Source organism: Grus americana, chromosome 1, assembly GCF_028858705.1.
Source record: "Grus americana isolate bGruAme1 chromosome 1, bGruAme1.mat, whole genome shotgun sequence".
NCBI classification, from domain to species: domain Eukaryota; kingdom Metazoa; phylum Chordata; class Aves; order Gruiformes; family Gruidae; genus Grus; species Grus americana.
Window position 1 is genome coordinate 118,884,068 of NC_072852.1, and position 12,341 is coordinate 118,896,408.

The 12,341-nt window shown below is 37.8% G+C and overlaps 1 protein-coding gene across 1 annotated transcript; it reads left to right on the forward strand.

The window, feature by feature from the left end:
* The first annotated feature begins 2,797 nt into the window (after positions 1-2,797).
* RIPPLY3 (ripply transcriptional repressor 3) lies at positions 2,798-9,325 on the forward strand. Its single transcript, XM_054819210.1, has 4 exons — positions 2,798-2,898; positions 3,796-3,874; positions 7,414-7,481; positions 8,708-9,325. The coding sequence occupies exons 1-4, from the start codon at positions 2,798-2,800 to the stop codon at positions 8,853-8,855; spliced, it is 396 nt and encodes a 131-aa protein (XP_054675185.1). The 3' UTR covers positions 8,856-9,325.
* The last annotated feature ends 3,016 nt before the right edge of the window (positions 9,326-12,341 follow it).

A 12,341-nucleotide genomic window follows, 5' to 3' on the forward strand; every position in this document is an offset into this window, starting at 1 on the left:
ACACAAAATAATTATCTGATGGCTCATCTCTCTGTAAGAATCAAGTCTGTCAAAGTTATTCTCAGTATCAGAAGTCTGAAAAATTCTCCTGCCTTCTGGGAAAAATGGATGAGCAACTGTAACAGAGCCAGTGTTTTCTGATTCTGTGAAGTGTTTGTCACCGAACACAGTACCTTGTATTAAAATTAAGTATATTGCAAAAAGTAATATAGTTCTTAAAATTAGACAGCTATGACTGGCCTAACTGCTGCCTGTTTGTTGGAGGTTTTTTTTAGAAACTAGAGATCATACACTATTACAGCTGCTTATATTTTACTGGAATAAATAATTTTCCACAGATCTGCAACCTGATTTTAGCTAATGATTTCTATGACAATACCAGTTAAAGTTGTGTGCTTCCATTAATTAGTACAATAATGTAATATTAACTTACTCTTTTTCTACAGTGTTACATTATATATTTACATTAGATTACATTATAACTTCATTAAGAAAATTGTATTTTCAATAATTTTGTAATAAATTTGGTCTTGCAGGCCTTTATCAACAGATTTAATAGAGGGTAACTTTGCATTTTCCGGAGAGCTATATGTTAGTAGTTTAGGCTTTAGTCTTGCACTAATATCCATGTTGGCAGATTCTATCCAGTGGTAGAAATCAATTATCCTCACATACAGATCTGATTGCAAGATCAGGACCATCGACATCAGTTGTGTAATGCACACTTCCCTTTCAACTATCAAGTTAAATTAGGTCTAAATAAAACTAAGCTGACAAAATTATATATGTGTATTTAAGACTGTAATTCAGCAAGATATTTAATTACAATTTGGGTCACTTAAGAAGTTTGCCATTTTTTCTCAGGACCCATGTTGCTATTTTATATATATATTGTTATTTGAATATTATTCACCAGATTCTTCATTCTGATAATTGTACTGATTTCAATACATAAATGTCTAAAGTGATTGAGATTGTGCATATATTTTCTTCTTTGAGATACAGTATTATTTTCTTAATTACAACTTTACAAATGTGATACAGTATTTAAACATGGGAGGGAGTAGATTTAGACTGTAAGTCCTTTATTAGATATTGTCAATGCTTCCCAGAGCAGCATTTAATGGCTTTGGCCTTTGAGTTTAAAACATGTCTATTTGTCACAGTAAGAAAGGATGTTTTAAAGAACACAAAAAATTTATGTAAGAATCGGACCTCAACAAATCGAATCTCGAATTCTGTTACTGAAGACTGCTTCAAAAACATCAGAACCGGTGTTACGCTATTACTTTTAGCAGTCACTCAGAGTGCCAAGTAGCTAATACAACCATACAACTTGTATCAATGTAGGAAAATCAGTCTGGCTTTCCAATCTGACCTAAGCTCCTCCCTGTTGGAAGAAATACATTTAAATGTCAGGAAAATCAGTAGAATGCACAATAAAAACACATGTGCAAAGGTATATATACAATGTTTTCAAATACAGAATAATTTCAGGGGAAAATGATGTCTCCAAGGGAATACATCCAGTGGTCTTTATCTGGGAGTCCAACCTCTTCTTGCTGACTGAACGTGCTGCCTCCAGCTGGATCATAACTTGGAAAAGAGCCACAAGGCTTACCTCGGAGGGGTCCGACTCCCACTGAGCATTTTCCTTGTCCTCTCAAACTGACTGTTTTGATGGTTTCTTCAGCTAAATCAGCTAGAAGGGACCTAATTCATACTAAATAATCAATGGACATTCCATGTTCAGTAAACAAAATTATTCTTCTCTCTCTGGGAAGAACGTTCACAGTGGAAACCAATTATATTAGTAAGCTGAATCTGTTCCCTTTGATGTCAATGTGTAAACAGCATCGGTGGAAAGAGAATTCAGCTTTAGGTTCTTATAATCCTCTTACATCTCTGGAGTAGTTGGGAAATAAAGGAAACAAAGTGAACTGTAGCAATGAACCACAACAATGAAAATCAGATAATGTCAACCATCAGGTAATAAATTGTTCTTGTACAATGTAACAGGCTACGAGTAATGCACGCTACAAATGAAAGCAGGGAGAAGAAAGCTTGGAAGAAGTCTGTTTCCATTCAGTCTTTGTAGGCTTAAAGCACATATTGCATACTTCGAAATAAACGATTCCTCAAAACGATGGCATTCATAACCCTTATTCTTTGATTAACAAAGTAGTATTTCTTGGCATAAGCTTTCTTGTCCATCCATCAAATAGCAATCAAATTAAAGGAACATCCCTGTAGTCTTGAGGAAGTCAGTAGGCCTGTCTTTAAATCCTCTCTCCTTCACTGATTTTTGCTATCTTTTTCTCTTTTAAAGTTAGGACATGAAAAGGACTTCAGTCTTTTAAAAAAAACTATTACACATTGAAAATTCTCTTTGAGTCTCTGTTACACTTTTTTAGGACATGATGTTGATGAGTTTTCCCAAGACACGCAAAAAGAGTATTTACATAATATATTTCATATAGAGCAAATATGGATTTTGTAAAACAGCGACAGAGAGATACAAGGCGCGGATTATTTTCCATGCGATTTGCTAACCAAACGTACCAAAAAGCCTCTGTTTCCCTAGCAGTGCTCTCCCCGGGACAGCCTGCCAAGGTGAGAACCCTATCTCTGAACTCTTTGGGGGAGCCGAAAGAAATCTCATTAAAGGACATTTCTCCCCTTTTACCTGAGGACGTGTTTGTTTTGGGTAAGTATTCTTTGGGAGCTGAGAGAAAGGAGGGGCTGAAAGGCCCAGGCAAGCGCCCAGCCTGCCACAGGCTTTAGACCATCAAATGCCATGGAGGGTGCAGCTGCCGGTCTCCCGCCCCAGGCTGCAGCGGGACACGTCTCTCATCGCTCCCGGGGCGCCCGGCAGCAGCAGCCACAGCGCCCAGAGAGGTAAGGCTGGCACGGGGAAACTTTTTTTCAGCAAGCCTTCCTTTCAAAACTCCGACTGTAACTATCATTTTGAATGTAACGATTTCAGCATTGAGTAGACAACGGGAAGTGATTTCCGACTTCAGAAGTAAAGGGCAAAACAGGTTTCTGAAAATGTTTCCGTTGCAACAGGTATTTCTTTTGCTGATATTTTATCCTTTTCAGTCAAATATTGCCGAACTTACTTACAAATGGAAGTAAATGAAAATTAATGTTGCAATAACTGATTTATTATTTTTCTGTAAGTTTATTTACTTTTCATATCTGAAAGCGCTTTTCCCCAACTGTATGGATCTGCTACACAGCAGCAGAGATGGAAAGTGCTGTTAAAAAGAGCATCCATAATTATAGTGTGTGTGTCCCCCCAGTCAAAAGGCAGATGTAGCATCCACCACTCTGTAGGCTCTCTTAAGCTAATTAGATCAGATTGCCCATGTCAGTTTAATGCTGGAGTTGCTTACTCAATAAATAACCAGCCACTCAATGAGGACATGGAGTCTGTATTTAGACATACTGTCAGAGAGGGGGGGTTACTTTTTCTTTTGTAGCAGTGCTGCATAAATAAAAAGATTTTAGTATTAATTACTTCATCATTTGTAGTTCGACGCAGTCACTTTGAGTTGTGAAATTTGAAAGGGAAATGACACCTTAGTTAAAAATGTGCAACTGATCATCTAGTTTGTTTAATCAGACCGTAGACAGAAGACAGACTAATATTGCCGTACATACCAAAGCAAAATGTGTTGAAAAGAAAAAAATCATGTTATTTCAAAATATGCCAGCAGAATCTAACAAAAGGAGCTGTACTGTATGGATATTACCACAAAGAATTAAGTGTGGGAGCACTATTCTATCTTAATCTTTCAGCAGCCCTGCTTTATGGAGGCCCTGGATGCTCACAGCAAGAGACGGTGAGATGATAGAGAATCAACAAATGGTGAGACTAAATTCTGGAGACAATAATCCTTATAGAAAACAGATGTGGATACTGAAGCTATTTGAACACAGGAAGTGAGGCTTGGTCATCTATTCATTTGTTCTTTCTAGCATTTCTTTAGTGTTAGAAAATACGATTCAAATTACAGTGTTCTGTACATGATAATGGTTAAGAGTATCTCTAATTTTGTGTCAGATATAGAATCATTATCAGTTCTTAAAGAGCTGCAGAAAGCACTACTTACTAAAACAACCCTTATTTTAACAGCAGTTTTTATTTGCTTAATTATAAAAATAAGAATCAGTTTGAAATTTCCAGGCCTAATTTGTATGTGATATTTTGTATATTGGGGGACTTTGAGTGAAAATGACTTTAAGATGAAACTTAAAAAACATACTTTCAAGTGCACAATTTTATTGATTGTTTTTTGGGGAGGGATGTTGCTATAGCTAAACCAGCTAGGAAATCAACAGAAAATTGGATTTTAAAGTAGCTCATACTGCTGAGTCACTTTGAAAGACACCATGATTATTAGTTTTACTTCATGTAGGAAGATATGTTAGGCTCGAAGAACAAAAAGAGAGATTGAAGCACATTCAACATAGTTCCTGATGCTGCAGACTTTAGAAGATGTATTGAAATGGTGCTACGCCCTTGCTTAGTCTTAAGCACCTGCGCAAGTTTTTGCAGCATCCGATCCACAGTTACATCTTAAACTTTTTACCAAAGGCTCAGCAGGTTAAGAAACTCTCCTTAGTGCAAGTCTTTAAAGACTCACAATTTCTACTGTATTGTAAGATGTGCAACACCTTTTTGCCTTGTGCTCCTTGTCTGCTGAAGATGGACGTTGTAGCGGTGCAGATCTGAGGGAGTGCCACACTTCTCCCGGCAGGCGCCTTGGGAAAGCCTGTGGAAGAACATCCTTCCCAGCAGCGTTCCAAGCTTTGCAGAGGCGCCTGTAAATGTGCTAAGGATGAGAGTCTTACTCACAAGAGTGCACGCTTACAGTGATGATTTCAAGAAACTAAGGTTTCTGAAATCAGGAAGTCATGATTTATTACTGAAGCTATGGTTTTGTAGAAAATTTTATTAAGCCAGCTCTAAAGTTTTAATTCACACTTGGGCTTCTGCTCACTTGTGTGAGAAAAACAAACCATATATGAAGTTTTCCACATTCGTACTAGAAGCCTGGCATTGTTTCAAGCCAAGTACAACTGAAAGAGTTGGTTTCAATTTTTTAACATTGCTCCTTCCTGCCAGACGCTTCTCAGCTCCTTCTCATCCACACTGCTTCAGTGCCCTAGATGCCTCAGTAGCTTGGGACCTAATGAGGGCAGAAGGAGGGCTCCTAAAGTCTTTTTTAATGGGGTCACGACAACTGAAGAAAGATGCTTGGATACTTTGTGCAGTGCACACCTACATCCCACAGCTGTGGAAGGCAAGAAGCATCTTCTTCAGCAAAGTTACTGAGGTTTCTAGCAGAAGGCCTTCCAAGATGGGTTGAGCACAATGTTTTTGCTAGTTAGTTGCATACTGGCTACTTTTATTTTCTGCGATGTATACATACAAATGCCAATGCTTTACAGTAGACACTCCAAACACTGGAGAGTGAAGCAAATAGAAGTTTCAATATCCTCTGTGTAATTAAAAAAAAAAGTTTAGGAATATACATATAAGAATCTAACCTGACAAATTGAAAGATGCAGAGCAGAGCACTAAAAAATAAGAGTACTGGTAAAAAAATTCAATAATTTTACCTCTATTGCCAAGAACATGTGTTACAATATACCCTATACATATACCTATACATAATATATTTTTCCTTATATAAAAAGTAACACTTTTCCTACTACCTAAATTCCACTGTGTTGTTACTTATGCCCAAAGAAAAGCCATGAAAAGTAATTTAAAGTTACTATTGCCATATCTACAACATAACACAAATTAACACTGAATATTTTCTGCTGTATACAAAGAACTGAGTTAGATTTTGCAATTAATTGGCTTTTATCACAATTGCTTTTCAGAAATGCTGTATTATAGTCTGAAAAGAAAAAGCATATAATGTGTGTTTAATCAATATATATTATTACATATATATTATTAAAAATCAATGTGTTCCTAAAAGAAGATGGTAGAAAATACAGGTCAATAAAGATAAAAAAGACTATTCTAATTTTAATGTAAATATGAAAGGAGAAAAATAACATATGGTATTTAACATAGGTATTGTGATCACAGCTACAATGTTCAGCCAGATCAGGAGTCCATTTTACTGAGTACTGTGGGAAAAAAGTAAACGAGTCTCCTAATTAAACACAAAACCCCCCCTCAACAAAACTCTAATAGCCTGAAGACAAATCATTTTGGCTACAAGAGAAACAGGTGGGTATGAGAGAAATAGGCCAACATAAGAGGTACAGTGAGAATTCTGTAGGAGCCCTTCCTCGGCCTGTAGCCCAAGGGCTTTTTGGGGCCCACCAAAATGTCCGTGCTGAAGCCTGTTTCCTCAGACAGACAGATTAATTGCTCTGACAGTGTCAAAATTCATCTTTGTCTGTTTGTAGCAGAGTGGATGGTTTCTATATTCTATTCACCAGAAGTTCTAGTACGGCAAAGCTGAATCTTCCTATTTTATGCAACATTAAGTTTATAGCAAAAGGAGGAAAAAAGAAGTCTTCTTGGTTTAAGATATGGAAGAGAATCATAGAATCACAGAACGGTTTGGGTTGGAAGGGACCTTAAAGACCATCAAGTTCCAACCCCCCTGCCATGGGCAGGGACACCCTCCACTAGTCCATGCCTACAAGACGGAGTGATAGGGCTCAGTGAGCGTGGGAGATGCTTTCAGGTTTACATTCCAGGTTTATAATCCTAATAGGATTTAGTAAGGTTAACATTTGCAAATTATTGGGTTTTATTGTGACCTTAATTTGAAGGCAGTTATTCTGTGCTGATTAATTTTTATATTTTTGCTACCTAATCTGTTGTATCAAAAAATGCTTGTTTTTTTATCGCTGTTTGCATAGAAATATGAGATGCCAGTTGTCTTTCAATTTTACTGTTTGGACTCCTAACATGCTTGTGTGATCTTTGATTACAATTAAGCTTCCTAACTTGAACATTCCAACTCCAAACTACTGCTTAGTGTAGTTAAAGAGGTATTTTATAAAACTCTAACCTCCCAATCCTTTAAACTGATTGAAAATCCTTTTTTCTTCCAACCACTGAACTTCCATTTGGTGCTGTTATTAGCTCACCAGTCTCTATAGATATTCTATAAGAACTTAAGCAAAATGTACAATATTTCATGGCTTTATGGCTCATAAAACATACAAGTTCAAATGCCTTGTTAAATGTGCAACTATGGGCAGACTGTGGGCACGTATATACTCTGAAGTATGCTTAGTCAGAGTAAAACAAGATGCGGCACAGCAAACAAAGCAACATTACTGTAGAATTTTACAGTTACTTGTAGAAGAAAATAGTGAAAACTTCATTTTTAGCCTATTCTAAATAATAAATATGTCTTTTTACAGTCAGAACTGGATGGTCAACTAATAAATTTTAGGTCAAAAGGAGCCCTGGGGTTTCAGCATCCAGTGAGGTGAGTTAAACCCTAGCACTTGATACAGGAAAAGTGACACCTTCCAAGACAAGACAGATTCCTTCTTGGGAGAAGTATCAGTTTGTCTCTGGAGTTTCTCTTTTTAGTAATGCAGTTTAACTACTCACCAGACTCCATGGATTTTTATCCCTCCACAAGGAAAGATGCCCAGGCGAAACAGAACCTGAAACAATATGCTAATAACATAAATAGGAAAAAAGTAATCTTAAAAGAAACGACATTCTTCTGCCTCATCTAGTTTATATTTACATTTATTAATGTGATAACAAGCCCACAGAGCCCAAATAATTAACATGAACAGCTGCAAATGGAATGTGACTTTTTACAGATCTGTGTCAAGCTTACTTAAATTTCCTTTTGAATAAAAGTTGAACTCGAGGTAAAGCTTTTCCTGTGCTTGGGGGATTTATAAGTGTTTTCACCAACATTTGGATTCTTTAAGGCTTAGTGATGTAGGAACCCCTGATTTGGACTTGCATTTAGAGGAGGAAAATTAATGGACTATCCCTCTTCTTTACAAGCACTTGTTTTTATAAAAGTCATAAAAGCTTAAATTCTGTGTGACCTTTATCACTGTCAAATTTAACTGAAAACTGGCCAAAGTGGAACCAAGAGGAAGAGATATACATATGCACACAAACCCACATATATATATATACAGACATGTAAGTTTTGCTTTAGTGGGAAAGCTGGTGAAAACCTGAAATATAAATTAAGATGTTTATGATTTCAATACAAAACAACATGAATTTTGAAATAAATCTCTCTCAGTGTGCACCTCCTCCTCTGCCTGGAGACACAAACCCCACTAAGATCAACCTCTGTGCAAGAAGCAACCCATCCCAATCTTAACCTGGTGCCTTAATCTGAATTCCAGAATCCCACTGGATTCCCACTGGGACGCTTCCGTTCTGAACTGTGCTAAAACCCAAACCAAACCATCTCAAGCATGCATCATTGCCCTGGCAACACTTTGTCAGGGTGGGACCTTACATAAATCCAATACACAATATGCCCAAAGCAACTGAGGTAACTTAAAATCAACAGTACCTTTTAGTTAGCAACTTTTCTTTTAAAAGACAAGGAACCCTGGGATTTTTCTCTCTCCAAAGAAAGATAAAAATTGGTTTTAATACTCAAGCTAGCTTAGCTGGGGAAGTGTCGCATAGTTTTACTTTTTCTCTTAAAATATGTTTTCTTTTTAGACTTTATTTGCCCAAGTCCAAATCCCAAAAGTTTCTTAATAACATCGGAGAGAAGGTTCTGGCGAGTTTTCCAGTACAAGCTACAATTCACTTCTACAATGATGATGCGGACTCTGAGGAAGATGGAGAAGGAATCAGTTCAGCCTAGTAACAAACAGTGGTCAGCCTTGATAAACACAAAATAAAAATTAAAGACAGACAGATAAAAGAACTGCCAGAAATGTATGGACCAACATCTGACCGAACAAAGAAATACATCAAAGCTCAAAAGAACACTATTTATAGCTATCTTACCAAGAAGAATGAGTCAATGCAGCTGGAAACGAAGAGGAAATCCTTTTGTGTTTTGAGAGACTCTTAAATAAAACCCTGAAGCTGAGCAAAATATTATAAGGTTTAAATCAAGTTGGTTTAAGTAACACAGATTAAGAACATTAAGAGCACTGTACTTAGTTACCATTTTTTACACTGCAATCCTGATAAAATGAAAATAAGATCAATTATGAGGTAGAATAAGATAATGTACAGCCCCAAAATAACCTGCAGGCTTTGAAACACAGTATTTTAATATAAGCAAGAAATTATTTAAAATGTAAAGACTATTGCTTATTAGCTCCATGGGGCATATTTATTCTGATATAAATGGTGTATGCCAAATTGACCAGGATTGTCCATTTCCAGTATAACCCCTTGTCAAGAAAAGTTCTAAATGACAGTCATGATATTTTCTGGGGTCCTGTCACTCTCTTATTATCAGATTTCCTCCCCATAATCAGAAAAGTGCCTTTCTGTCAGTCAGAGAAAAAGTCAGCCTTGATTAGAAACTATGGTTTAATGCATTAAAACATGCATTATGTGCTACCTTTTTGTCTGCACCACGATATTCAAATCTTATTTCTATAGCTTAGTGCACTTGAATCTATGATTTTAATATAACTAACCTACTGTTGATACCCATCTAGTGGGGTCTCGATGTGTATCTTACTACCTTGATATTTCTTTTAAATAGATCAGGAAGATAAGTTACTAATTTTCAGAAGCATCTTTATGTTACATACAACATAGACACATTTATTCCAACACTGTTATTCCACTGGCAAAACCTGCTTTTTCAGTACAATTTATTTCATTCAGAGAATTGGTATAATCTGTTCTGGTTAACCTTTTGTTTGCATAAATTGAGTACGCTCAGAGAATTTGCGAGTACTTGTCTCGCTATGCCAGCATTTTTTAATTAGCTGAAGGATTAGCTATTTGGCTAATATGTCTGAGTCATTATCCTTCAGGTATCTTATCTCTAACTAAAACTGCCGTAGCCTCCCCAGAGACAAGGCAAGGGCAGAATCCAAGATTCTTGGCCTTTTCTACACTACTGTTGGTGGTATAGGTAAGGTCAGACAGTTGTAAGAGCCACTTAAAATGTGCATCAGATCTTCCTCATAGCACAATGTCCTGTCAAACAAAGCGATAGTGTTATAAATTGTAAGTCTAGCAAATTAGGATTCCAAATGAATGAACACGTTAGAATGGAGGATTTAAAAAAAATCTCCATTTACAAATTAAAAAGTGGATCTGTTAATTACATTTACACAAGGAGACAGCATCCTATAATATATGGAATTACAAGAACTAGTTGAAATTGTAAACCCTGGGGTGACACATGAAAATTCAGCTTTTACATTTCACATTCATCATTTCCACATCTTCGCCTCCCAACATATGGAACTAAAATACAGCCATTTTAAAAGTCTTTTACTTCTCTTTCTCAAGATATCCTAAAATTACTTGTCCTCCAGCTTCATCATTACACAATCTGTAGCACAAACAAACAGAAAAACATCCAAGATCACTTAAAAGGTCAGCGATGACAGATTCCCTACAATGGTCAAATTATTGCATATTAAGCCTAAGGCTCCAGTCTCCATTGATGCTCAGCTGAGCTCACTCCCAACGTTTGGAGTTCTGTCCTCACCTCGAGTCCTGAGCAGGGCTTTTTCTCGCCTTTTAAGACACCTCTGTGTGCATTCGTGCTGCCATTTTAATCTGTGCTGTGACACCAACCAACCTGGTTACTGCTGAAGGCAGTAATTGCTCAGGCCTTCATTGAGGATTACTGGAATCTGGATGTGTTGAGAGAACCACCTCCATCCCGTATGAAAATGGTACTTACCACACAATCCCCACACAGCATCGTGCTCCCTAACACACGCACTACACTGAAGAGCCATTTGCCTTTCACGAAGATATTGTCACCATTTAAGGATCCATTATGTCAACTCTGTAGGTTCTTCCTTGCTAATCCTTACCTTTCTGCTGAGACCATGCTACCTGTTGCTCCCTCCTTTCCAGCCTCTCTGCCTGCCCTGCAGACACCCAGCAGTGGGCTGTGGTTACCCTTTAGGAAAGCATCAGACGAGACCAGGGCATGCCTGCAGACACAGATGCCCAGCACGAGCTGGATAGCAGTGAGGAACTAACATCTGTAGGACTGCATGACATAAATGGAGGCCAGCTTCAGCTGCAGCCGAGACTGATCTTCCTGCATTAAGGAGAGGTTTTGAGCTGGAGGGATTAGCATCAATAGGTGAGATGCTGGGGATTGATTATTAACTCCAGAGAGAAATCTTCAAAAGTTCTATCTGAAAACATGGTAACTGCAGCTTGGATGACCAGCAGAAGTTAACATGTTTTCAGAAAGACAGAGCTTTTGAAGTTGATACCCAATCTTCAGCATCAACACATCGTCTTCCAGGTGCTCACTCGATTTGTGTGGAGCTTTGTTACTCCATCCCGCACTCCACCACCTGGTGGTTAACCAGTCTGGAGTGGCAACCGGCTCACTGAGATCTGTGAAAAAGGCTCCTGGACAAGCGCCAGCAGCATGCCGCCACACCGCCAGGTTCTAAGTCGATTTTTGGCTGGTGAAATCTGCTGAGTATCTTGAGAAATGGAAAGCATCAGTTTCAGCATGCTATTTATCAGAAGTGTTGGCAAAGAACCTTTGGTCAGTAGAAGCAGCTTCAGGTGGGGTAACTAGTAAAACAAACAACACGAAGGAACAGATAGAGTGTAGACAGTGGCCGTACATACTAACACAACTAACACATCAATACTGGATGGAGCACCTTGTTCCAAGTTTCCTGGTAACATGTCCAGGCAGGATCTGAACATTTGGAACTTGTCCAGAATTTCCAGACCTACAGTAAACCAAGTAGGACAGTAGCTCCATTAAAAATATTCCTAGGCAGAAGACAGAAGTAGTGTTAGACAAATGCTGGAGGTTTGGAAATCCTAGACAAATGGCTGCTGAATAAAGGCAGATGGACTACCCAGAATGTGAGCCATAAGTCTGCTGCATCCTAGAAAATTATATTCATACTTGACATGAATGCAATAAAGAGGGGAAGGATGATCACATATATAGATTACACAAACAAACACACAAACAGATCAGAACTTTTCAGCCTGGAAGACGTGATTGGCTATATAAATGTAGTCTTTAATGTTAATCTTGAGTGGCTTGGAAATGGTGGAGAATAACTGCACATCAAATGATAATAGTGAGCAGTCAGTTTAAAACAAAAGGACGCACCTAACACAACTTGTGATTACACTGTGATGTTGTTGAAACGAA

What these genes read in the sequence shown, in the direction of transcription:
- RIPPLY3 (XM_054819210.1), top strand. Translation starts at nt 2,798, where the DNA reads ATGGAGGGTGCAGCTGCCGGTCTCCCGCCCCAGGCTGCAGCGGGACAC. An exon ending in TGATAGAGAATCAACAAATG is followed by an intron (nt 3,875 to 7,413) that starts GTGAGACTAAAT and finishes GTCTTTTTACAG; the next exon opens with TCAGAACTGGATGGTCAACT. An exon ending in GGGTTTCAGCATCCAGTGAG is followed by an intron (nt 7,482 to 8,707) that starts GTGAGTTAAACC and finishes TTTTCTTTTTAG; the next exon opens with ACTTTATTTGCCCAAGTCCA.